This window comes from Drosophila busckii, chromosome 3R (genome assembly GCF_011750605.1).
Source record: "Drosophila busckii strain San Diego stock center, stock number 13000-0081.31 chromosome 3R, ASM1175060v1, whole genome shotgun sequence".
Lineage (NCBI taxonomy): Eukaryota > Metazoa > Arthropoda > Insecta > Diptera > Drosophilidae > Drosophila > Drosophila busckii.
In genome coordinates this window covers 13,279,068-13,307,013 of record NC_046607.1, presented here as the reverse complement: position 1 = coordinate 13,307,013, position 27,946 = coordinate 13,279,068, and the positions used below count along the sequence as shown (strand labels likewise).

At 37.7% G+C, this 27,946-nt stretch overlaps 1 protein-coding gene across 6 annotated transcripts in view; it reads left to right on the top strand.

Moving 5' to 3' along the window:
• The first annotated feature begins 7,308 nt into the window (after nucleotides 1-7,308).
• The window catches only part of LOC108604368 (single-minded homolog 2), a 29,047-nt gene continuing 8,409 nt past the window's right edge, over nucleotides 7,309-27,946 (top strand). For 2 of the 6 annotated variants that reach the window (XM_017993815.1, XM_017993810.1), the window contains exons 1-3: nucleotides 7,309-7,696; nucleotides 8,498-8,933; nucleotides 20,610-20,800. In XM_017993815.1, the coding sequence (XP_017849304.1) occupies nucleotides 8,878-8,933; nucleotides 20,610-20,800 (247 nt within the window). In that variant the 5' untranslated portion in view covers nucleotides 7,309-7,696; nucleotides 8,498-8,877. Of the gene's footprint in view, nucleotides 7,710-8,497; nucleotides 8,934-20,609; nucleotides 20,801-27,946 lie in introns of all 6 variants that reach the window. The other 4 variants (XM_017993814.1, XM_017993812.1, XM_017993813.1 and 1 more) reach the window with 4 other exon arrangements.

Sequence of the window (27,946 nt, the reverse complement as noted above, 5' to 3'; positions counted from 1 at the left end):
TTGCCTAATGCAGCAACATTTTAAATTAATTTCGTGTGTGCTGCACTTGAGTTGCCAGATGGTTTTATTTCGCATTTATACACTTCGTACTGCCAAGCCAAGAGGGGCTAACGGGGCTAAGAGTGCAATGGCTAACATTAGCATAAGCAAGCACGCATATGCTTGAGGGCTAAGACTGCGAAGAACGTTGATGGCAAGCGACATATGAAAAGCGTTAAGAGTGCTGCAATTTTTTTTTTTGGCAGCAATTGCAGCTAAGAGAAAGCTCAAGTGTAAGCCCAACAAGTTCGCTTAAGATTAGTTGAATTATGTTTTTAATGCAATTTGCATAGCGATAGCATAAATATATAACTAAGTTTAGCCAGATAATCATGCCATTATGCTGCCTGCGTCTTGTTTTTAAATTATAAATGCAAAATGCAATTTTCTTTTGCTTTGCTTGACTGTCTGACCAAAACTCCCCCTCCCCGCTCTCACTCACTCACTCGTAGCTCAAGCTCAACTTTGTTGCTGTGTTTATAAGGCAGCAATTAAGCGAGAAAAAGTTACATTTTTCTTTGGCTTTCAACAGCAACATTTAAAGGCCAGCCAGGCAGCGTGTGAGATTGACTGAAGCCGAGCTCCGAGCTGAGCTTGCAATGCAATGCAGACTGAAGTGAAGTTATGTATAAATTTGCATTTAAACTAGCGCACATATTTTTGCTGCTGCGCTTCATATTTATTTTATGTATTTTTGTTGTTGTTTTTGTTGTGTAAATATTTTCTATTTATTGCAAGCGAGTGCAACAAGGCGTATGCTTAACTTTGTTGATAATTGGAGTGAGAATGCTTATTAATAATTTTTAAATGAATTTATTTGTTGCAGCAGCAACATGAACGCTAATTAATGTGATTTGAAGCTAAAAAATAAATGTATAAAATTAATGGCGCCAGTCTATTCAAGGCAAACACAGCAGGACATGCATTTAGCATTAAGCCAATGTGCAGTTTAAAAACCTTTTGCTGTTAGACACAAACACAAACACACACACACACACACACATATGCATAAAGGGGCATGCAGCATGTTGCCAACGTGTGTGGGCGTCATATTCGGTTACGAAACCAATCAAAAACAAACAGCAAACCGCAATTTCAGCGTCAATTTCAATTTCATATTGCAGCCGCTGCTGCTGCCACTCAATTGACAAGTTGCTAATCGGTGAAATTAGCCTGAAAGAATGCACAAGTCATCGGGTTACCTTTGCTGCTTACACCCTCGCAACGTGAGAACCCTCGATCGAGTGCTGACTGCTGATAGACGTGTGCCACTTGTCTCGCTGCTCGTGTGTGTGTGTGTGTGTTGCATGCCACACATATCAATATCAATGTCAACAGGTTTTGCTTGTTAAGCAACCAAACTATGCAACTCGCTGCTGCTGCTTGCCGCTCGCCGCTCGCTGCTGTTTGCAGCTTCAGCGCAAATCTTGATCTCGAGTTTCTGCGTCTTGGCCAAAAGCTTCGAACTTTGGCTACCTGTCTGTGTGTGCGCCTGCAGTTTTAATCATTGTTATTTAAAGCCATTAGCCGCGTTATACTTTGCTGCTGGTGTTTCGCATTGCAATTATGTTGACAATTCGGCAGCTGGGCGAGATTACAGCAACGCCACTGCCCGCTTGGTTATCATTAAACGCAGTTTATTGAAAAGGGCTGCTGCTGCTGCTGCTGATTAATGGGCCCAAGCCGACAGCTGCGCGCATTGGCATTTTAAACACAGCAATTAGGCTAATGTTTAAGCCATAGATTTTGCAGATTGTTGAGATTCCTTAAAGCAGCTGCAAACAGGAAGCAAAACGTTTGTCCAATAAACGTCGCCCCAAAACTTTGCGTATAAATTCTCAATTATCGCCCACGCCCCAGTTGCCACAAAGAGCCGCAAGCAGTCACAGTTTAAATAAAATGTTTGCCACATTTGCTATTTAGACATCACAGCAACAGCAACAACAACAACAACAGCTAGAAGTTGCAGCTACGCTGCCAAGGCTTAGAAAAGTTCTTAAATAAACTCTTGCTTAGTGTTTGCAATATACACTTTGTTGTTTTTTATATATAGGGTATGCTGGGCAGCTTGATACCCTTAAAGTAAGCCAAAAAATAAGTAAGTAACTCTACCATTTGCTTACTATGTTACTCTTAACAAGTGTGTTTTGACTTGTATTAAATTTCAAACATATTGATACACTTTTAGTATAGCAAAGTGTATCATAAAGCTGTGCAAAATAAGCAATATGCAGAAAGTGGCGTAACAGACGCTATAAAGTGAATATATATTTATACTTTATTATAGGCAAGAAAAATTGAGTCGATTGAGTTTTGTCTATTTGACTGTCTTTCTGTCTGTATGAGCAACAATAACTCAGGAACAATAAGAGATAGAGACACCAAATTTGGAATGTAGATACTTCTAAGTACGTATAAGCACGCTTTAATTTCTAAAAATTAAATTTCTTGCTCTAACCAATTTATATTTACAATATTCATTTCAAATTCAATCGTTTAAACAATTTAGCAAATATTCTACTCTTATTTAATGTGAAAGCGTATTTGCTGCTTAGCATAAACTTTTTTTTATTTATACTGTTTCCTTTCTCAGCCTGCGGTGTTGCAATTGATCAGCTCAGTTGGCTGTGGCTCTGGTTTGTGCCACAAACGAAATGCGGAAACGTGCCGCACAGTCTCCGTTTTAATTCCTGCGCTGCGCTGCTCGCTGCGATGCGCAATCTTTGGTCTGGGAGTTGCGCATTGCACCATTCGAATGGTGTCTGGAATTGAAAAGGCACAAGCAACAAATCCATCAAGGCATTGGCGCTGTAGCTGCAGCGCCAGCGCTAGTGTTAGCCACATGCCCCACAGTCAGTCTCCGGTGGTGCATTAGAATGTTTGAATCTGCTGCGCTGTGTTGCATTTGCTGTTTGTGTAAACACCCACCGAAAAAAAAAGTATTTTATATATATAGGGAAGGCAACGCTTTGGCCTGGCCTGGCCACTTGGTTTGGTTTGGTTGGTTCATAAATCATCGCGATAACAAATTACCGCTGCCGCAGCAAGAGAGACGCTCTGTGGGCTCATAAAACAAAGCATGGAAGTTACAAAAGATCAATCTTATTTGCGCCCAAAAATACAAAGTACCTGGCCAGGCAGAGAGCTCCAAAATAGCCAAAGAGGCGCTTGTCCTAGTCCCCAATCACCACAGAGAGCGCGAGCGAGAGAGAGAGAGCGCGCAAGTCGATTAATTTGGCCGATTCGCATTGCTAGACTGCAGTTTAGACTTTGCAGTTTAGTTTGTGCATTATTATTATTATTATTATTGCTTTGCTTGCTCACTCTCTAAGACTTGCAGTCTCTCGTGTAGGCTAAACAAACTTACAATTTAGATTGAATTTATTTGTGCGCCGCCAGCCGCTTGCCGCTTGCTGCTTGCTGCTGCTGCTGCCTAGACGAGGAGCAGCCCATTGAGATCTTCATTTGCTGATCTTTCTGGGAACATCTTGGCGGCGTTGACCCCAAAGGCATTGTGCGCGCTCTGCGTTTGCGTCTGCGTATTGTCTGACCAGAGTTTCCAGTTTTCGGGCTGCCTTTCGCATTTGTGTTGCTGTTGTTGTTGTTGTTGTTATTGCTGCTTTTGAACTCTATTAAACTCAGCGAATTTATTAATTTCGCTGCTGATTAACTGTTTCAGATACCGCTGACCATTGCCCGTTCCACAATCCGTTAGCTGCATCGCGCAATAAATCAAAACCCATTGCCCATTGCAAATCTTGCACCAAAAGCCAATAAAACAACAAAACTCGCCCCAGCCCCATGCAGTTTGACACTTTTGGGTTCTGTCATAATTATACTACCCAGCAACCAATATACCGACTGTCTTTATGTCTGTCTGTCTATCTGTCTGTGGGTGTGGGGTGAGCGTGTATTAACTATAATGACAGCGTCAAACACAACACACGACATTGACATGAGCAACTTAAAGCTAAATACACCTACAGCAATTCGAGCTAGTTCTATATGCATATAGACGACGAGTTGTTACCTGGACAACATAAACAAGCTTTAGCTATAGGTCGCAGCTTAAAATGCTCTACTTTAATATAGATAGGTATACGTAAAGTAAAGTTGTTTAATTTAGTATTTTATAGCTCATTGTATCAGGCAAAATAATATTATTGATTCAAAAGAATGCCTATGTATGCGTTTATTATTATATATTTTTTTGTATTTTATAGATCATGCATATAATTTAGAAATTCCAGAGAATAGTATAGTGGAAATATCAGTTTGCGAGTGCCCCAGCAATTAAGCTTGTGGGTTCCATTTGTTTGTGGTTTTATAACTTTTTAAATGACAGTCCACTTCCTACATATTTTCTTTAGAATCAATTTCAATTTGAATTATATTAAAAAATGTAAAAAATATATTTAAAATTGCCTGTTGTTTGTAATCATTAAATATTGATATTTTAAAGTTTAATTTAAACAATTAAATACATTATAAGCGAAAGTGCTGCTCATTCATACAGCGAAGCCAAGACAACAAATTTATCAATAATATTTTAAACATGTAGCTATAATTTTAAATGATATTTAAAATAATATGCATTAATTAGTTTAAATATTACAAAGATCTTCAAATCAAGTAGTTTATGCTTATGAAATACTCAAAAATGTTCAATTTAATAAATAGTTTTAAGTTTTTGGCAATACAAATAAAATATTTTATTAGTTTAAAATTGAGCTATTTATTTTTAATATGAAGATACATAGAAGCAGCGCTATAAACTCATTTTATTTTTGTTTTCAAACGATATTTGCAATCTTTTTTTAAATTATTTATTGTTTCAAGTTGTGTAGCTTGTAAATTATGTGTCATATATCAATATTATTGTATTTTTATGTTTTGTGTATATTTTTCAGTTTAGCTTTAGTACCCAACTTAATACTCTCTGCACTAGAATTCATAAAATGTCAGCAATGCAATGGACGCTTGTTGTGATTGCTGTTGTTAATATTTATTTAGTTGTTTTTGTGTGTTTTTTTTGGTTGGTTGCTCGCCCGGGTGGACGTTAATGTGATGTATATATGTTTGGTTAAAGTTTTGGTGGTGTCCAACTCCACTACAGTGAAACCACAAACACTTATCTCGCGCAATTGATCGCGTTGCCTGCCTGTCAGCCATTGTTTGTGTTGTTGTTGTTGTTGTTGTCGATTGTGGTGACATTGCTGCTGTTGCTGTTGCTGCTGCTGCTGCTGTGGTTGTTTGCCTGCTGCATTGTTTATTTTATTTTCATATATACAAAGGCAGCCATTTTGAGCACAAATGGCAATTAATAATTGTAGCTACTTAGCAAGCAACAGCGGTGTTTATTGTTTATACAGATAGCCGAGTTGGTTGGGTGTGGGTGGCAGAAGTTGTTGCTGCTTTTAAAAGGTAAACATTGCTTTATTGCCATTAAATCCTTTATGACTTGTTGTGCTTTTTATGTCTACACAACGTTTGCCTAATAATTATATTTAATTGCTTGTGGCCAGCAGCGTATAAACAATTATGTGTTTGCTCAGCTAGCAAATGCTGTTTGCATTGTTTTTTTTTTAGCAGGCGCCGCTTTTTTGGCTAATACACTGCAGTCTTTGACTTTGACTGATGCCGAGATATTGATCAGCAGCGAACTGGCTAGCCAGCCACTTAATTGGCAAATTATAGCGCTTGTCTAGATGCGATCGGGTTAACCCATCAACTTTGACATTGATGTGAGCAGGGCAGCTGCCAACTTGCAACCCCTTTAACATTTTTTCTGCACTCTCTTGGTAATGAGAAACTTGTTATGAGTATGAAATTAGGCAGTGAGTGAGCTGAGCCTCAGCCTGAGCTCGCGGCAAAAAGTTGAACAAACACATAATTCCTCATATGACATGACGCCAGAGCTTGGCCAAGTCGAGTTAGGGTCTGTTGTGAAATTGATATGCGCAGAACTTGGAGTTGGAGCTGCAGTAAATGCCAAAAGACACCTGCAACTGTCGCAGACTGAAGCGTAAATTGATAAGCTGCAAGTGCTGCAGCCAAAAGGGAACCAGTTGTTGTTGTTGCTGTTGTTGCTGTTGCAGTTGCAGTTTGCTGACCGGTTGGCTTATTAGTGACATGCGCTGCCTTCTGTTTTGCTTACAGTGCCTGCTCAGCGGGGATTTGCGCATGCGCAGCCGCTTTGGACCAATCCCAAACCCAATCCCAGACGCGAGACGACTCTCTCAGTCGCAGACTCAGACTTGGGCGCAGATAAACATTTGGCTGCAACTCTTGGCATAGTTGCACGCAATTTAATTGCAGTTCAGTTCGATTCTGTGTCTGACGTCACATGTGGCGGCATGCACTGAGCGAAAAAGCGACTTTGTATGCTGCTCAGCTTTGTTTGCTGTGTAGTCTCTCTCTCTCTCTCTCTCTGGCAACATCTGTGAATTTTATCCTGCGGTTATGCTATACTGACATATGGCCACTCCACTGCTCAGAGTTGTGGCACTTGAGTGCAGACATTTTGTTTCTAGGAAAGCGACTTTATGCTTGTTGCCAGTTGTCGCTGGCAGTGGCACATATAAATCATTTGAGATAAGTGGCAACTGCCAAGCATTGTGTTGTGGCAACAGCAGCAGCAGCAGCAGCGGTTTAATTGGTTTTTAAGTGCTAATGCAAGCTTAGTAGCAGCATTTATTTAAGTCGTTAGCTTAATGGCCGCAGCTGAATGCAACTTCCGAGTTCTGCTTTGCAGCTAGCTCTTGATGCTTAATACAGATGCAAAATGCGCTTGATAAGCGATTAGGGCGATGCCAGCGCTTGATAACTGACAATAAAAGCCAAGCTTCGAATGCAACAATAGCCAGCAAGTAATAACTTTAATTACAGCACAATAAACAGCGCACAAGTGCGACAGAGTCAGCAACACACACAGTGTCGGTTACTACAAACTGCGCATGTATGTGTGAGAACACGCCTTCGCTGCTAAAGCGAGATGCAGCGAGCGCGCTTCCATAATTGGCCGTTTGCTGGCTGTCGCTTCCAGCGCAACAATGGAAACGAAACAGCGCTGCCATATGCGCGCGCTCGCTCGCACACTCAGCGAGCGGCCACTGCTGAGAGTGGCCGATCGCGTTGCCAGGACGACTGGAAGTCGGCGCACACACAGAGCGCAGCGTGTGCCAATTGCCAAAACGTTTCAAGCAGGACTGGTTTTCTCCAATTTCGTTTTCAGTTCTTGTTGGATTCTCAAAGCGTTTACGTGGCCGTCGCGCCAGTACACAGAAAAACAAAAAAAAAAAGCCCATAGAGTCTCAGCAAATAATTTCGGCAACGCGCAACGGTCAAACGGCCACTCAAAGCTGCCGTCGGTGCCTAACACTGTTGTTGTTGTTATTGCTGCTGCTGCGCTGCTGCTGCTGTACGTATTAATTTAATTGCAAAGCGGCAGAGGGGCTGGCTGGCTGGTGTTTCATTTCAAACGTTTGCCCAGCGTTTCGGTTTATGAATTTGTGGCCCGCTCCGCAGCATTCACTCGTTCCTGCCGCTTGCGTGCAGTCGCTGATTCCTAACGGTCGTCCGCCCTAACGCCAACGCCAACGTCTGGCGCCTACGTCTGGGCGCGCTCGCAGTTAAAAGTGCCGCAAGTGCTTAAAAGGTGCGTGCCAAGTGTAAAGTGTGCAAAAAAAATAAAAAAATTAAATAAATAAATATATAAAATTCAATTAAATTCTTTAACGCAATAACCAAATTTCAATTGCGCGTCTTCACGCGCCATGTCACGCGATTTACAATAAACACACGCAACAACAATAACAACAATAATATTTATAACAACAACAACAATTGTTATTTTGAAGACAAGTGCAAATGCCGGCGGCCAAATGTCATTTAGTCAGCTTCAAATGATTTGCGTGTTGCCTGATTTGTTGCATGCGTCGTTAACTTTGTCAACACAATCACAACAACAACAACAATACAACAAATCAAAGCAACAAATGCGTGCAAGTGTTAAACAAAAGTGTTGCAAACATAACAAATACAGCAAAACAAACAATTCAAATACATAAGCAGATGCTCACATAAATTTAGGCTGATAAACTGATAAAGAAAACAAAAAAAATATGAATTGAATTTTATTATGTCTAAATTCATTGCATTATATAGCACATAATTGTTTAATGTTAGATTTTATTAATGAACGCAGCTATATATTTTTAAAATTCACATAAATTTATTCACATAAAGAAAGAAATTTAAACTTTGCATAATGTATAAATTTAAAAAAATATACATTGAATTTTTATATCTAAACAGATATGTTATAAAAATATTCATTGCATTTTCAATGTTAGATTTTATTAATGAACGAAGCTTTCATTTGTTAAATTCAGAATGTAAATTAGTTGTAAAATTGCTTTAAACTTATCATTATCTTTATCAATATTTTCAACTGCAGTTACTTATGCATCGCTTAATGTATCGACAGTGCAATAAATAAACAAAAATATTAATCAAAAGCACAAAGCAGCGGCAAACAAAATGTAAGTCGTGATGTTAACTTGTGGCATTTACGAACTACGCAAGCTCAAGACGCAGCTGGAGTGTCTGTGCAACATTCACAATAACAATAACAATAACAATAAATAAAAAGCAATTACAAATCAAAGCAAAATCAAGAACTTGCAACAACAAGAGGCGCCACAACTGTAGAACGCCTTCAAAATCGCAGCAAAAGAACAGCAAAAAAATAAAAATATATATAAATAAAAAAAAAAATAAAACGACGACGGAGCAAAATCATTCACAACGGCGACCATAACGAACTCCGCCCTTGCAATGAGCCAACTGGGCACCGTCTACGCCACCAAGCGCAGGCGACGCAATGGCAAAAGGTGAGTCGAGAGACGCCACAGGGGAGCTTGATGCAGTAGCAAGTGGCTGTATGTATGTGTCTGTGTGTGTGGGTTGTGTTATAGCTGAAAGATATCAATCAATGAACGCGATTGGCTGCACTTTGTTGCACAGTCAATTGTGTGGCAACTTTTGTTGTTGTTGCCATCAATCTGCGGCTTGTTAGCTGCGCTACTGATAAATGATGCCCACACACAAACACACACACACACATAAACAGCAAACGCCATTTGTATGAGCTACTGGTCTTTGGATTATTAATGAACTTCGATTTGTGTGTGTGTGTGTCTCACGCTGCGTATACTTAACGCCGCTAACAGCTAACTTAAGCTTGTATATATGCAATGTGCATATAATGTGAATATTATTATTATGCATGTCGGCAGAGTTGCGTGAAATTACAGTAGCCCAAGCTACAGGCGGCACTCAGGGTGGTCAACTTCAACTCCACTCAGCTCTATTGCCTTGACTTATCGCTGCGTCAAGATCAGAAGTATCGCCGCTAAAGTTGCTACTGCTGTTGTCCAAAAGTGCATATAATTTCTGATAATTTTGTGTACTTAACTTGCTTTTAATGTAGGCAAAATACTTGTAAAATTATTAAATAACAACTACACGCGACGAAGTAAGACGCAACAGCAACAACAGCAAAAAAATAAGCGACAGCAGCAGGACACGCCCACAACTGTGTGCACTATAATTGCAAGTCGAACTGATCAGCAGACACAGCAGCGACTACGCTGGAGTTGCCTAAGCTTATTAATTTATTATAGTCTAAAGAGATGTGTTTAGGCCAAGCTATTAGAATTCAAAGCATGCAGTCAGTTTGAATTTAAAACAGCTGCATGCATTTAAAATAAAAATTCAATTTCAAAGTTTTGAATAAGGAACTATAACAATATACATATAATTCATAAAGTAAACAGCTAATTTGATTTAAATGCAGTTTTCTATATATCTAGATTAAGTTTGAATTGTTTGTTGCTTGTTTAAATTAAATTATCAAACACAAGAATTGAAAATCAAAATTCAGTTTAAATAAAATGCATTCAATATTGTATATCCGTTGCTACTATCAAAACATTTTTTCTTTTGTCATATATATTTATATTTGCAGCGTATTTGCTCGTCGTTCACTTCCCTTTTTTATGCTGTGCATTCATCGACAGGCCGCATGCATAATTTGCAGTGACCGTGTGGCTTAAAAAACAATTACTTCTCGCCAAAATGCTGCGCAGCTTGTCCCTTCCCCTTTTTTTTGTGTGTTCTGTGTTGGGCTCGCTCGACTGACGCAAAATTGTCACCTTGCCATGCACACCTGCAATTAAGTGCTTCACTTGCAGTTCACTTCACCCTTTTCACTGCACATAGAAAATTTATGTTTTAATGAAACGATCAAAATGTGTCTGCTCAAAGTACATTTTTGCTATTTTAATTGCCTATGCAACAAACAACAAACACAAGCAAAGCGACCGACAGCTGCATTAACATATTAAGCATACGCCGCATAGGCTGCTCAATTGACAAGCATTATTTAAAGCATTTGTGCGCTCAGTTATTGGGCTAGAATATATGTTTTAAGCTATAAGTACGTTATTTGCTTTTAGTAAATTGCTTAAAAGGCTGCAAAGTCAGGCTTGAAATTAAAATGTTCAAAATCCACCCCAAATTGACGTCTCAATTTTAGGCCAAATCAAACAGTTTGCGTCTAACTTATGCAGTAGAAATTTATAAGTAAAAGCGTGTAACGCTCATCAAAACTTTGCTAACACTTGCTGGAATTTATTTGTAAATATTTGTACAGAAATATGTAAATTAAGCATTTTATTTTGAGTAAATTGAAATAGTAGATAGAGCAGAATTAAATAAGCATTGAAAATGGCATAAATATAATTAAGACGGCAAAGACTCTTTAGCGAGTGCTCAATATGCAAAGACTAGTATTTTTTATATGTATATTTTATTAAAAGTTTATTGTATTAACTTTAAACTGAAATGCAAGGCAAATTCATATAAAAGACACTTCAAATTGCATAAAAAATGAATGAATGAATATACAATTTAATATAAAACATAATTTTAATTATGTAAAAAATAGCCTGAAGGTCTTTGTTGCTCTGGCTATACCAATTGTAGTTTAGAATTTAATTCTAGGCTACAATTAAAATAAATAAATAAATTATATAAATAAGAGCAAAAAGAATTTATTTGGCGCATATCGAAAGTTGCAACATTTTGGTTGCATAACATATTTGTAGCGCAGATTAATAAGAACATGCTTAAGTCAGTTACTAAAATATAAGAGCAATGAGCATATAATACGCTAATACACTTTGATATGAACAAGCATCAAATGCATAACTTGCTAAAATACATTGCAACTAACTTTAATACTTTACTTTCAAATATTGCATAAAGCAAAAGTTTTTCTAGACAACATAATTATTAGCATAGTAAGCTGCAGTATTATATATTTTTAAAAAATATTAAGTATTTCTATTTCAAGTTCTATCCACTTTCAATTGAGCAGCTCAACTTGTAAGCTAAGCATAAATATAATTTTACTTCTGCGTACGCTGAATTTGCATTTCGCTTGAAATTGTGCTACTGTAAAAACGTTTAATATAACTGTTTTTTGTTGTTGTTATTGTTGTTGTGAGCATTTAGCATTCTTTTAGTTGGCTAACTGGCTCTGCGCCTGCTTTAATCGCTGAAGATTACCCTAACTTAAGGCCTATTGCGTTCTCTTAGCTTGGCGCACACCTTTTAATTGCTGGCCATGCTTCGCTGGTGTCGAGGGCACTGGTAGTAGCTTTAGCAATTACCACAAGTAGTTAGAGTTCAACATTGGCAACAACTAAAAGCCGAAGCAAGCAGCAAGTTGAAGTTGAATTGCAGCGGCAGCGACTTTTTAGTTTAGTTTGGTTTGGTTGTTGGTTCCACTTGTTGGTTGTTATGGATATAAGTCCTGCTTTTGCTTTATTGATTATCAGCGTGTTGTGTTGTTTATGTTGCAGTTGTAGTATTGATTGCAACACAGTTGCCAATAGAGAAATTCTAATTAGTTGGCAATTGAGTAGCTCTGGATAAACTCAAGGTTCTCACCAAGCGCCCTGTGGCATATGTTGCCTGTGGGCCGAGCCTGAGTGGTGGTCAGCGTGTGGCAGCTGACCATATGCCACACATAAATTTTCCCAATGTTGAAGTTTTCGCTGCAAGTTCGGTAGATTGTCGGCAAATTGACCAAAAGGGCGATAGACAACAACAGTTGGCCAGGTGGTGGGTACTGCTCATTAGTTGCGCCTGCGCTGCTGCTGCTGCTGCTGCTGCTGCTGCAACTGCAACTGCAACTGCTGCGGCGTCTTTAGCCAGAGTTCATATGGGGTTAAAAGTGTATCAGTCCCAGGGCTGTTTTGCTTAATTACAGTCACACACAAACTAACGCTGCTGGGCGAGACGGGGGGCGCTGTGAGAGTGAAAGCAAGAGTAAGTTTGATACTAGATAAGCTGCAACAGCAGTTCATTAATCGAAATATACTAATTCAGTTAAAGTTGAGCGCGAGTTTCCATTTACCAAGCTCAAAATCATTTCATTTAGTTTGCTACTTTGTCTGTCTCTCTGTCTGTCTAGGCGATTATCTAGCTCTGTGTCTATGTGTGTGTTAGTAATTAACACCATTGCGTAATGCAGCGTATCGAAGCCTGCATAGTGCTGCTCCATATGTTAAGCTTTGGTTTTTTTTTTGTGGGCGGCAGGGCGTGGCCAAGCCATTAGCTCGCGCACTCTCTTTCTCTTTTGGCCTGCATGCCTAAGCCAAGCGCCATTGCTGTCAGCTCTAACTGCACAGTAGGTGCTAAAACGCTTTGCCCCAACAACATTTGCTAAACGACTCTTAATGTCAACAGTTCAACTTGCATCTGTGTACTTTGTGTCTATGTCAGTGAACTCCTCAGCCGCAGCGCGCGCGCAACCCTTGGGCCAATCCTTCAATTCACTTTTAACAGTTTTTTTTTGTGTAGCAGTCGCAGCTAATCCATAAGCCACAAAAAATTTACCACCTGCCCGCTGGTCAAGCCTTGCACTGAGACAAATTTGGAAGCAGTAAATAGAATGCGCTCAGTAATGAATAAATGGAGTCTATTTAATTCTTGAATTTAGCTGCACTCTTAAAGAATTATTTTGAAATTTATTCAATTGCTTTTAAAATTCAAATTGAATTTTTATTTTATATGCATTCAACTTAATTAATTGAAACTAAATTAAATTGGCAGTAGGCCTTTGTTGCTCCTAAGCTACAACTATAATAAATAAATAATAATTCCTTAAATTCTAATTCAAATTGAATGCATTTTTTAATTCTAATTTTTCAATTCCACTCTTAAAGAATTATTTTGATATTGAGTTTATGCCTTTTTGAATTTGAATTTGTTTTTCAATGCATTCAGCTTATTTAATTTAAACTGAATTAAACTGCCTTAAGGCTTTTGTATTCTAAGCTACAATTATATTAATTAAGCAAATACATTAGCTTAAACTAAATTCATTCTATGCATTTTAATTCAAATTGAATTCATTTTTTGATTTTTTGTTGCAGTTTTACACTTTTATTCTAATTAAATGCAATTTTTGATGTAATTCATATGCATAAGCGAAAATTCATAAGCGAAAAAGTCTGCGCGCATTTGCTATTGCATTTTCTTGCAGTGTAAACGAAACGCGCCTAGTTTGTGCTCTTTGCCTTTTGGCTAAAAGCAAAACAAAAGAATTTTGAATTAACCAAAAGCGTTCCATAAAATTTCACCCCAGCCAGCGAACAGCGAACAGCGAAGGGCGCAGTTCGCAGCAGGACGAAAGCAGCAGCCAACGCACTCACTCGCTCGCTCTGTCGCTCGCTCTGTCGCTCTCGCTCTATAGTTTATAGTGTGCGCTGAAGTGGAGCGTTCTGGCCAAGTCCAGGGTGTAGTACTACATGATAACTGGGCAGGTGATACTTTTCATTGTGGTGCTGGGTGGGGAGGGGAGCGCCTGAGAGTGAATTTTATAGTCGCGCGTTATTTGTTTCAGTTTTACGTTCTACGTTGAGAAATCAAATATAATATTTATAATTATGCCATGCATAAATGATAAATGTTTGAATGATGACTGCGACGTTGCTTGGAGGCCGCCAGCTCATCATTAGCGCACACACACACACACACACACACACACACGTAGTGTAGACGCCCCCCAAAAAAATGAAGCAGAAAGAAAAAAAAAAGCAGGCCGCGCCCACGCGCGCGCGCTCGTTCGCTCTGTGGCAAGCCAAGGGTGGAACCAATGCCACAAGCGTTGCTAGTTGCTACCAAGCTACTTATATGCTGCTGCTGCTGGCTGGCTGGCTGGCTGGCTGGCTGCTCCACTCGGCGCTTCCTGTGCTTACTCCTTGCTTGCTGCTCCTTAACAGCTGTCAAAAGGTTTTCAAAGTTGCTGCGCCAGGCGCTTTGATGTCGCCCCGACTAAGCTCAAACACACACACATACACATACACATATATATAGCATTAATGTGTGTGTGTGTGTGTGTGTGTCTGTGTGTGTGTGTAGATAGATACATTTTTCCAAGCGTCGTTCGTAAGAAATAACAACAACAAGCCGCTTTGGCTTATTCAAGATTCCGCTGCGCGAATCGCAAAAATGTTTAATCGATAAAATAAATGAGTTGCTTTTGCCACACTGCCAGCCAAGTTAGTTGTTGTTGTTGTTGTTGTTGCCACAACTGTTGTTGTTATTGCTGGCATAGTTGACGTTATACTTTTGCCGGGCGCTGCCTTTGGCACAATCATAAAATTATATATACAACTCAGAACTCAAAGCTGAAAGCTACAACTAACTATAGATTTATGTACTGCGTGTGTGTCTAGGCAATTGCTGTTACTAACTTTAAAGTTGTGCACTAAACTTAAACTTGCTTAATTTTATTAGATTTTTTTGTCAACTTCAAAGCAGCTGCGGCATTAATCAATTCATTAGCTGCTGCTATTGCAGCTGCAAGTTGCCTAGTATATATAAAATTAAATTTAAAAAAATTATTGTTTTATGATATTTCAACAGCAAAGCATAAAAATAGTATTAAGTTTGCTTAGGCAAGTCCGAAATTACAAATTTACTCCTAAAGAATTTTTAATACATTTCTTTCATTGCACATATTTATTAATAATTTTAATAAATTTATACGCAGTATTTGTTGCATATGCTTTATCTAATTTTGCTTTATAGTTTTATTATTTATGCTTTATTGTTTATTGCCTAATTTATAGCTCAACAGCAAAGCATAAAAAATAGTACAAAGTTTAATTAAAACGAAATCAAAAATCTAAAAGTTTCAATTCTAAACGCATTTTAATAAATTTCTTTCATTGCAAAAATTTTGTAATATTTTTTATACAGTTTTACGCAATATTTGTAGCATATTATTTACTAAATTTTGCTTTATTGTTTTATTATTGTTTTTTGTTTAATTTATAACTCAATAGCAAAGCATACAAATTATAAAAAGTTTGCTTAGGCAAGTTCGAAATTAAAAATCTAATAGTTTCGACTCTAATAGAATTTTAATAATAACTTTAAGTTAATATTACTAATATTTTTTATAAGCATATGCTTAGTATTTGTTGTATATGCTTTACTTAATTTTGCTAAATTTTATTAGATTTTTTTCTGCCCACTTCAAAGCAACCGCTGTTAGCCACATTAATCACTTCATTAGCTGCTGGCCACAGCCACATCCTCGCTGCATGTTGCAAGTGTCACTTGAGTGTTTTGTAAAATTGTTTTGCACAATTAATATGCAAATGCAGGCATCTTAATGTAGCCCGCATTGCAAATATGCAAATAATGCGTTAACAACTTAATTCGTTTTGCCATTGAAGAAGCGACGAAGACTTTGCGTATCTCTGCGCTTCGCTTAGAGCGCTGCGACGATTAGCGCGGGGTCCTGAACCTGGCCTACACACACACACACACACACATATACATACGTATAGTGACTGGCTTGTTATCTGTAGCGACTGCGGCGCGATCGTTTTGTAGTCCAGTTCGAGCTTCGAGGCAGCTACTGCGATTCGACAAACGATTTTTAGCTTTTTGCTTTTGTATTTTCGGTTGACAAAATTAATGAGTTGGAGGCTCTCTCGGGGCCTCCTCGTTAAATTTAACAGCTCAGCGCGCTATGCTTTTCTCACCCAACTCAACAGCAATGGCAACGGCGAAATTTATGCGTGAATTTGGCGCAGATCCATTAAGTGGTCCATAGATTAAGTCACTTGTTCCCAGTTCAACTTGTTGTTGTTTTAAGTGGGCCCTGCTGTTGCTGCTGCTGTTGCAACTGTTGCAACGGTAGCAATTTTAATTTCATGTTTTGCGCTGACAGCTTCTTTAAATGGCGCTTAACTTTGTTTTTTGCGTTTTTTTTGTTTTGACATTTCCACTCTCTGTTGACATTTTTGTCTCGTTTTTTAACTCGCTGTTGTTGTTGGGCATGCAAATTCAATTAATTGTGACATACAACAAAATGCAAATATTTTACATTTATTGTATGCTTGTGTGTGTGTGAGATGTTAAATTGCTGATATTTTAACTTAAGCGTGGCTGATCGTGGCATTTGTTATTGATGAATCAACTGCTAAGCAGTCGGAGTCAGCAATTTATTTTAAAAGCGTATGGAAATAAAATATTTAAAACTGTAAGCATGCAAAACTTTAACAATCTAATAGCAAATAAATGCACTATAAATGATATTTAATTTAATAGTTAGCATAAGAATAAACAGCAAAGTATAAAAAATAGTATAAAGTTTGATTAGCTAAGTTAGAAAAAAAAATAAAAGATTGTTGAATTGCAGAAGAATTTAATGCAAATGAAATGAAATTTGTAGCTCAGCAGATAAGCAAAGCAAATGTTTCAAATACTTATACAAAATTTAGAAAAAATATAAAAAAATAAAATATAAATATATATACAAAGCATTAAATAACTTAGGACTTTAAAGAATTTGGTATAAAATATAAAAATATAAAAAAATAAAAAGAATGAATAGAATATGTTATAAATATTTATTGTATAAGTTAAAGTTTAAGTTTAAGCATATGCTGAACAGTTGTTGACATTACATAAATCAATAAATAAATATAAATGTGTAGCTTATGGCATATATGTTATAAATAATTACTGCAAGCTTATAAAAAGTTATAATCAATTTTTAAACCTAAGCGAGCAGCTGATTTAAGTTTAAGCTAAAGCTGACTTAAGTATTAATCTATTAAAAATATAAAAATTAATTCTAGCATGCAGCTGTACAAAATAAAAGTTAAAACAACTTTAATATATAAGTCTAAATAACTTTTATTATGTCCAGCTGCTTGATTTAATTTTTATATTTTTCATAGATTTATATTTAAATCAGCTTTAGCTTAAACCAAAAGAAATGAAGCACTAAAATATTCAAACATGAAATATTCCTTGCCTACAATTTCTATTTTTAGCTTAGCTTGGCATAATACAAATTCAGCTTTCTTTTGTTCAACAATTGTACAAATGAATGGCCATAAATCTTAAGCAATAAAAGGGCGGCTTATAAAAATTTAGCTACGGCTCAAATTGTCATGTTGCAATGCCCTTTGGCAAGGCTGTAATGAGCAACATGCACTTGAAATAAAACACACACACACACACACTAATACACACTAACACACATTTGTGTATGCGGCGTGCACATGCAAAATAAAATTAGTTTGCTAAAAATTGTGCCAGACAGTAAAAGTGTTGGCCGCACAGCTGGTGTTGTCGCTATTGTTGTTGCTGTTGCTGCTGCTGTTGTTGTTGTAATTGTTGCGTCGACGCCTACAATGCGCATATATAAGGCATGTTATTTGTTTTTGTATGTGTGTGTTTTGGACATGAGACACGCTACTTTGCGTTTTTAGCTGCCAGACGGAGAGACAAAGCCGCTGTTGCTGCCGCTGCCGCTGCTGCAGTTTTGTGGCACGCAGCAGAACGAGGCACGCATACGCAATGTTGACTCGCTCTTGTCCAGCTGTTTGCAGTATGAATGAATTAGTGTGTTTGTATGTGTGTGTAAGATTTTCGCGCCAAACGCGATCGAGGCGCACATTGCGTATGCTTAATGTTTGGCATGCAAACGCAAGAAAAACGAGTTAAACTCACGTGCTACGCCTACAACGCCCACAAAGGATTGCGTGTCATTTGTTTATAAACACATCAACATAACAAGCAGCCAGACAGACGTCTAACCCAAAGCCCCAGTGCTGTCGACCCTTGACACCAACAGCAACAGCCAACAACAAGCAGCAACAACAACAGCAGCAGCAGCAACAGCTGCAGCAGCTACACAGCATAAAGTTCTAAACTAGGCGCGAAAGTTATTAAACCGAGTTCAAGATCAATGCAGAACTTTTAGCAAATCATATTTAGTATATATATTAAGCTATATATAGCTTAAGCTGCTAATTGCATTGCGCTGAAATATTGAAAAAGCAAATGTCAGACCTTTGGGGCAGCGCATTTGCCGCATTGTAATTTCTTTAAAAGCAATTCATTTCATAATGGTCTCTGGGAAAACTAAAAAAAGCAGCAAAAAGGAAAAACAACGAGTGCGAGCGAGAGCGCACAAGCTAAAGAAAAGCAGCTAAACGAAAATGGCAAAAATAATGCATGAAAATGAAATGAAATGAACGTAGAGCTCTAAATAAAAATGGCTGCGGGCGAGAACTCACACTCTGGCTAGTTTGGCTGAACTTTTGCAAGAAATGTGGCCAACACACACACACACACACACACACATACACAAGCAGAGCAGCTAGCTATGCAGTTATCCTTTGTTCGCTAGGATTCTACGCCATTTTAGCAGCGACGTTTTATGGTCCACCCCAAAAGCGCCGACGCCTGCTGCAGACAAAAGCACACACAAGTGTGTGTGTGTGTGTGCTTTCTTTTATTTTTGGGAAAGTTGTTTATGGAATTCATTTTATTACATTTTCTCCTTAGCTCTTGGCATTTGTCTTGCGTTTTTCTTGCGCCTTGTAGATAATAAGAAAATTATACATTTTATTTAACAACAGTAAGACGAAATATTTACCGCAATGCCCTCAATTTATTTAGGACTCTAATTTGAGCAACTGACCAATTTTTTTTGTTGCCGCTGACTTAATTCAAATTGCATTCCAATGCGTCTAACGGTTTGCTTAGCATCATTAAAAACATTTCTTTGGGCTTATTATTAGTCGGGTTTATATAGTATATATATAAATGTGTGTGTGATCAATTGACGTTTATCGTTTCACCCTCAACTTCGTATGCGGCACAGACTAATAATTTTCTAAATTCAGCGAGTTTTATTTTGAGCTTGCCCTTTGTTTAGCGTAATTGCTACGTAGTTCTTTTTTTTATATGCACAAAATTCGCAATTCATTAAATAAATTAACGCTCATTTGTGTGTGTGTGTCTGAGAGTTTTGCATTCCTATGCTTAAGTGGCTTAACTGTTTATGAATTATCAGGCAAACGTTATCAACGACGCGAGAATGTTGCATTGTTGCATTGTTGCTATTTGCCACCTGCCACACACAGAGATTGGCTATGAACTATTTGTGGCACATGTTGTACTGTAGTTGACAACAAACGGACATGCCACTGACAATTAACAAGCAAAAACGTATAGCGCATACACTTAAAAAAATAAGTTTAAGCTGCTGCTAGTTTGAGTTATAGCAGCTAAAAAAAACAGGCGGCAATTAAGTTAAATACGTAGCGTTTTTTTTTAAGCTAATGTCAGAATGTCCTGCAGCGCTAAATAGCTGCCACACACACACACGTATGTGTATGTATATGTGTATGTGTGTGTGTGCAGCGAAGCAAAAAGTTTGTTAAACAACGCAAAAAATACAATGAAAATATTAAAACGACAAATATTTTTTAAGAGCCACAGCTGTTGGTTAGCGGGGGGGTGCTGTGGGGCTTAACCCTGAAAGGGGTCGCTCATAAATTACAACAGCAATTATATATAATTACAGCAATTAACTTTGTAATAATGTCAATGAAAATGATGAGACACAAATATGATTAAAACCAAAGCACAGCAAGCAACTAAATAAAAAAAAGCTTCACTAAGCCAACTAAATGCAACAACTGCTCGACTTAAGTCGCTTAGGGCTAAGATATGAATTAGCGGCAAAGCTTTTGTGTATCATAAACGACTGCAGCAATTTATGACAACTATAATCCCTGACTTTGGCTATCATATCAGCGAGCTTAGCATTTGGATTTACAAGCAGCTTTTATGGCATTTAATTGGACAGACGCAGAGCGAATTAGACTTGGTTGCTTTATGATTTGATTCGCGGAAATGTGCGCCAAAACAAAAAGAAGCAAAAGCAGCAACAATTTTTGTAATTAGCAGACCAAGTGGCTATAGCCAATGGACCACCAGCAAGTCCTGCGAGTGCTCATAATCCAATTAGGGGTTGTCTTTTACACTTTCCCATTTTCTCTCTCGCTGTAACTGATAACTGCAATTAATAATTTTTGACCTTTTTGAAGCGTCAGCTGTGCGCTGCTGACTTCAGTTTTCATGCATTTCATATATTTTTTTTTGTCTATTTGTAGCTTGAAGCCGCCGCCCAAGGATGGCGTCACTAAGAGCAATCCATCAAAACGGCATCGGGAGCGGCTCAATGCCGAACTGGATCTGCTTGCCTCGCTGCTGCCCTTTGAGCAGAACATTCTAAGCAAACTGGATCGACTGAGCATACTAAGGCTGTCCGTTAGTTATTTAAGAACCAAAAGTTATTTTCAAGGTGAGTGCAAAGCTATCTTAGGAGAGCTCATCCACCCCCAATCTGTTGCCTTTAGCTATATCCAGGCCATACGGCGCGAGCCTATTAAATCGATTATGCTGGCAGTTGTGGCTGCCGCACGGTAACTGCCACCGAATGTTGCCAGACCCTAAACATGACTCATAAATGATTCAAAACTAATTTCAACGCCGCCACGGGTAGTCCTGCTGCTTGGGCTATAATATTCTAGTCACAGTCCCAGCTCAGGGCGCACACACACACACACACACATACATATACACGTGTTGAAATTAGTGCTGTTGACGGATTAAGCACAAAGTTTTAGCGCAGCAAAAGCAACAAAAGTTTTTCATCTGCTTTTCTTTTTTCTCTTTAGTACATTAAAGTTGTGCAGGTAAATCGGCTGACTGTTGTATATATTTTGGCATTATTTTGTACATTTCTTGTGCGTTTGTGTGCTTTGTATAATTTAAATTAATTAAGCGCATTGCAATAAAAGGAGCACGAACTTGAGCTGCTACTGTTGATGGCTTTATTATCAGCGCAGAGAGTTTTGGTTCAATGGCATTTCGCTTTGTTTAACGATTACAAACATACAAATTTAATTGCTTTATTTAACAGCGTGGGGTGGGGAGGGGGTGGCACAGCGCCTTAATTAAGTTTAAGTGCAAAAAATGTAGCAACAATGAAACGCAAGTTTCTGACTTTTTTTTTTTTTTGAAAAGTTAGTTTATGAAACTGACTCACGTGTCCTGGGAAGGACTGCGCGCCACTCGCAGTCGAGTAAATATTTTGACAATTAGTGGTCAAGCCAAGTTGGGCGTTAATTGCAATGGCAAACTGTTGGCCAACAGTTCATGCCACGTGCCACTTGGTTGCATTGTTCGTATTAGAATCAATACTAGTGGGCTAGTAAATATTTCTTGCTGGAGTGGCAAATCCAAAAACCTAAAGCTGCCACGCGCTGCACGTTTCCTTTTTAATACGCTCCGCTCCTCTGCTCTCCTCTCCTCTCCTCTCCTCTCCTTTCATTTGTTTGTAGCCTTTGCGCATTTCGTTTGTTTGCCCTTCCCAAAGGAATGACGACGACGGGTTAATGGACCAGAACCGTTGCGGCGTGTGCCCCGGTGAGTGCCCAGTGTCCTATCTCTACTACTGCGTGGGTGTGTGTGTGTGTCTTTGTATGTGTGAGGGGTTGACAAAACGTCGACCCCGCGCACACAGTTCACAGTTCAAAGTTTTGTTTACAGTTTGGCTTTATTTGTTTGTCTTGATGTTTTTCGGATATTATCAGGATCGTTTAATTTACAATTAGTGTGTGTGTCTACGTGTCTATGTGTGTGTGTGTGTGTCCCTTTTGATTTGGGATTAGATATGTAAGCACTCAATACGATTACTTGACAGCCGCTGCATCGGATATGGCCCAACCCCAACCAATGCTTATCCCTAAAGATTATATTAATGGCTTGCAAATCCATGAAGCAGTCACTGCAAGTTAATGAAATTAAATATCGTAGCTAATTTAATAGCACAGTTTGAATTTTTATAAGCTGCGGGCTTATATTTAATTATTTAGTTTGATTAGTTGTTTGTTTCTTGTAGCAATTGATAATAAAGTTTGCTTTGTTTTTAGCAGCTTCAGGTAACAAGAGCAGTTGGTAACTTGGCATTAAACTAACATTCGTAATGCAGAGATCTGTAATAAAAAACTAGTCTTAAGCTTATATTAATATAATAGGCGTAGTCAACAAATTGCTTAGTTCAGAGGGGGCTGCAATTTCTAGCGGCTGCTTCATATATTTTTATATAAGATTTGCTTTTGCATATAAAGTTTATTAATTATCTACAATTACTGCATTAAGTTGTATACTAATTATGATTTTGCAAGCTTTTAAATATTCTCAGTGTTATTATTTATTTTAAATTGTTTATTAGCTAACATTAGCTTGCACTACAAAGTTAGCACCTTAACTCAACAGCAGTTGCAGCTGTTTATTTATTTATTCAATGAAAATGACTACAAAAAATATTGAAAATACAATTTGAAAGTTATAAAAAATTAGCTTTTTGTTTTGCTTTAAATTTGTTAAGCTTAGTTAAGCCAAGCAAATCGCTACTTCTTGCTTAAAAATCGCTTAGCCGCATTGTAAACCCAAATGGCATACTAAAGCTATACTGTGTACTATATAAGCAGCGATAATTTGTTAAATAATATATTTAGCAATTAATGCGTTGCAAACATTTAAAGCTGCCAATTTATATAATGAGCTCTGTCAGTTGGACTCAGCTCGAGCTGCTCACACTCAATGCTAAACTTCTATGTATATAAAAGTTTAGAGCTATATAAGGCAGCTTTTATAGCCTCTGGTATATACACATCAAATGGGCCACAGGGGGTTGCTCAGGCAGACAACAACAACAACAAAGAGCTACTGCATCTATATAGGGGCAGTTGTTGACCCTGACTTGCGCAAAAGCGATACGAAAAGGCGAAAAAAGAGAAAAACTAACACACAAAACAAATTTCTCTATACCGAAAAAAAAAAGCAAGCAAAGTTCGTTTTCATTTTGGCCAGACTCGCCCCCCCACCACCACGCCCATGTACATAGACTTGCCACCTTAGTCACACATTATGTGCACCATGCCACAAGCATTAGTTCTTGTCTCTAACTCTGTCTCTGTCTCTGTCTCTGTCTTGTGCTTGTCTTTAGTTTGGTTTTGTTGCAAAACTAAATAATTAAAGCGCGCTGCTAATGGCCCATTGTCTTGAGCTCGTTCTAGGGGCAACTAGCCCCACCCCCACACACACACACACACAAATTTGTTGCTGTTGCTATTGCTTTTGTATCTAAAAGGGCCATAATTGCTGGGCCAAGCGCCTGGCGCCTTTTGGCTTGGCAATAATTGTTAAGACGCGCAATTTGTACAATTTTAATGTAACTGCAATTGCTTCAAGCTAAAGCCTGGACACGACTAATTGATGAGTTGCGTAATTAACTGCAAGCAATGTACTAAAATTTATAGATTGTACCGCTGCTATATATAAATTTTATATAATGTAACAATTGATTGTCTCTCTGGTCCTAGGCACGCAATCAAACGAAATAATATGGAAACTAACTGCGTTCAGTTTGTTTAAACAGTAAGCGCTCGTAAATTATAATTGCTGAGCAATAACAATTGCTAGGGAGCTTAATATACATATTAAGGCGTTAGTGGTTGACTTAGTTTGCTGGCATGATTAAGCAATTAGGCATAGCCTAAGACTAAGGCTAAGTCTAAGAGTTAGAACTGCAGAGCGTAGCGTTCGATTAAAAATTGTCAACTCAAAATTATATTTAGTGTCAACTATGAAAAGTCGACGATAGAAGAACAACAAATTTTTAAAATTAAATATAAAAGTATTTAAGAATGAAGTTTTTGTTTTCAAATTGTATGGAAAATGATTACAAAAAGTATTTAAAATTAAGTTTTTGTTTTAAAAATTTTGTAAAAAATGGTTACAAAAAAATATTTAAAATTAAATTTATTTAAAAAATAAGTTTTTATTATTAAATTTTATGGAAAATGATTACAAAATATATTTAAAATTAAATCTATTTGTGGAAATTAGTTACAAAAAATATTTAAAATTAAATTTATTTAAAAATTAGGTTTTTGTTTTTAAATTTATTGATTTTTATATGCCTAACTTACAATTTTTATAATAAAACTCACTTCAACTGTTTTTTGTATGCAATTTGTATGCTTAAAGTTGTAACCAAAGATTACTGTTATTGCTTTTTTAATAGTTAGACTGCAGCCTAAACATTGTTAGGCCAATTTGCTTGCTTTATAATTTATTTGAATAAATGAATTGAAACGGCTTGAAATGCGTCAAATTTGTAACTTTATTAATGTGTTTAGTTTAACAGTTATAACTTACTTGCATTTTAGTTAACAAAACAAAAGAGTTAGTAAGAGTAAAAAATAAAATTCTTGAATTTTAAAGATTTTGTGTAACATTTTCAATGCCGATGCAGTTTTAATTGTTAATATAATTTTTATTTATATTTTTAAGTGCGAGTTACACATTTGCCAGTCCTCACTGTATTGCTCAATTAGACGCTTTCAAGCTGTCAATGGGAAAGCTTTCTGGAAATTTGAGACTGTGACTGAGAAACGCCTTAGAGTTCCCACAGCTGCTTATAAATAGTTCGTAACTAGTCTCTAAGTAATGCAACTAGCTTGCAACTGGTTTTTGCCTAAGCTTGCAGTTTTCGTGGGAAGTTGCAACTGCAACTGCAACTGCGCTGTGTGGCAACTCTAAGCTTATTACAATTGCAGCAGCCGCATAATTTTTTATTATGCACATGCGACACTTTGGCCAGGCGCAGTTAACAAGGTCACTTGGTCAGGCTATGCAAATGCTAATGCTTTGGCTATTTATGCTATTATCAAAATTGCCGTTAAGCGTTTGTTAATGGAGCTCACGGCCAATGCAGCGCTGCGCTACACACAGCCCCAAGGGGCCAAGGCTTAGCTCTTAACCTATAAACATGCGGCAAAGCAATTTTTCGTGTACATGACTTTCGTGCGTTGCTCCAGTTCCTTAGGCCGCCATTAGCTAGCCAGACAAGCCGGCTCAGGCGTTGGCGGCGTTGGCGTCGGCGGCAGGACATGCAATCAGTCAGGCGCTGCACTATTGCAAGTAATAGTCAAAGTCCTGACAGCAACAGCAGCAGCAGGTTCATTGTTGAGGCGTCGCATTGTCATGCAGTTGCCGCTGTTTGTGTGTGTGTGTGTGTGGGTGTTGGGGCAGACAACATTGCGTGACTTGACACCCGTACCAACAACAACAACAGGTACAATTGCCTAGAGGCCTAGTTTAATTTAAAGACTTTAATGCCTGCTGCTTTAGCTCAACTTAATCAATCGATCGCCATAGCTAAAAAGCTTGCGCCATTTCGTCATTTTAATGACAGCTGCCCGCCTGAGCTGTCAAAATTTTTATTTTGTTTTTCAATCAATCGCTGCTGCTGCTGATGAGTTTGACATTTGCATGACATATTTGTTTATGTGCCCCAGCATGAGCGCAAAAATATTTGCCAAAATGTCAGTACTTAAACTTTATTTTTTATATTTCATTGTTTGCGCCATGCCGTGCCAAGAGACACGCCCCATTTTGACTGCTGCGCTGCTGCTGCTGCTGCTGCTGCCGCTGCTCGTTGCAGCGGCATAATTGACGCCATTTTGTTGCTCTATCTCTTGCGCACGCTTTTCCAATATTTTTTCCAAAACACATTTTCCTTTCTTTTGTGCTGCCAGTTGGGTGTGTGCGCCATGTTTATGTTTGTCTGTGTGTGTGGCTGAGATTTTGCGCTTTTGCTGCTTTAACAAGATTTACGTTCCATCCACCAATGTGAGCAACGGTGGTGGATTTTTAGTTATATGCTGCACATTCAATGCTCTCAGCTTGGGCTGTGGGGTGGCGCTTCTTTTACTTAAGCATTTGTCACAACAACAACAACAATAAAAAGAAAAACCCAAAAGCAAAAGCAGCGTAGTCGTAAATTTGGTTTACGTTCATAAACTACGCGTAAGTGCAATAAAATGTCAGCTAAGCACGCCCAAAAAGAATTACAGCAACAATAAACGACTAGCATATACACTTTGGTAAGAGCAATACAATTGGCTGCATTTATGCTTAGACTTAAGTTATAGTGGTTTGATTTTATAGTTAAAATTTAACAAGCTTTATTAATATACAAAGTATAATATAATAAATAAATCTAGTGAGTGTTATATACATATTTATAGTTAAAAACAATTCACAAAATGCTCAAATGTGCTGAAAATTAAACGATTTCTCTTTTAAAATGAAATATTCGAAATGTAGTGATGCAATTTTATTTTAAGCCACAAGACAAACTAAGAACAAAGGAATTTTAAATGAAATGATTAATGATTAATATGATTAATGATTAAAAAATTATTGATTCAAAAATTTCTCTTCTATTTAAATCAAATATTCGCTTAGTATTGAGGCAACTGCATATTTAGCTACAAGAAGAACTAAAAACAGCAAAGTTTAAAATGCGCTGATTAAATAATTAAAGCAATAAAACTTTAAGCCTTAAACTTAAGCGAACTTTGCTTTTAATTTGTGTGAAATATGCACAGAATTTTGCATAGACTACGATAATTTTTATATCAACACGATCCTTACTGCAGTCCCAGTGTATTTTGATTTGCTGCCAGATTTTGCGCTTTGCCTTAATTAAATGTCTTTATGCACGTGAAGCTGAAACTGAAACTGGCAACGCAATAAAAAATATGCATATAAAAAAATATAATAATAATAATAATAATAAGTTAATGTAGCAAACTAACAACGCGGGCACAATGTAAAGTGAGCCTAATTAAATTATGAATAATTACACAAGTGGCCGCAAACTTGCTCTAAAAGCTTTCGAGGACTTTCGAGTGCGGGGGTCACTAGAAATGGAATCACACGCACATCATGATGCAATTTGTTTGGGCCACATTACGCCAACTATTTGTTTTATCGCACTTTTACTAAAATGAACACACCAACGCCACTTTTGTTAATTTGATAAAAAGCTAAAGCAGCGCACAGATTAGAGAGCCAAACTGCACTTGAAAAAATGTGAGACTAACTAAAGCAAAATATGAGTGGTAAGCGCTGCTTGCGTTTGGCGCAGTGTAATTGAAATGCGAACCCCGAGAGAAGTCGAGGGTTGCTGCTGTTACTGCTGCCCTGCAGTTTGAGCCTCGAGCGCGTTTTTCATGCGTAAATTAGGTTTTGTTTTAATTTTCGCTGGCGTCTCAGTTCTGAGTGTGTGTGTGTTAATAATTTCTTTTTCACATTTTATTATTTCTGATAAAAATCATAATTTATGACATCAGCTGCCGTGGCATATTTTATTTCAGCCAACTAGCAGACAAAGCTATAGCGCCCAAAAAATCGTGTGTATTATGCATATAGTTGTTGCTTTCTTTTTATCGTTTATCGCACATAAATCAATTTTTGTGACAAATTTATTATAAAAAGTAGCAGCCTAGGCTAGAGAAATGTGTAAGCCAAACATATATATATATATATATATATATCACTTGTAAAATGGCGGCATGAAGGGTGGGTG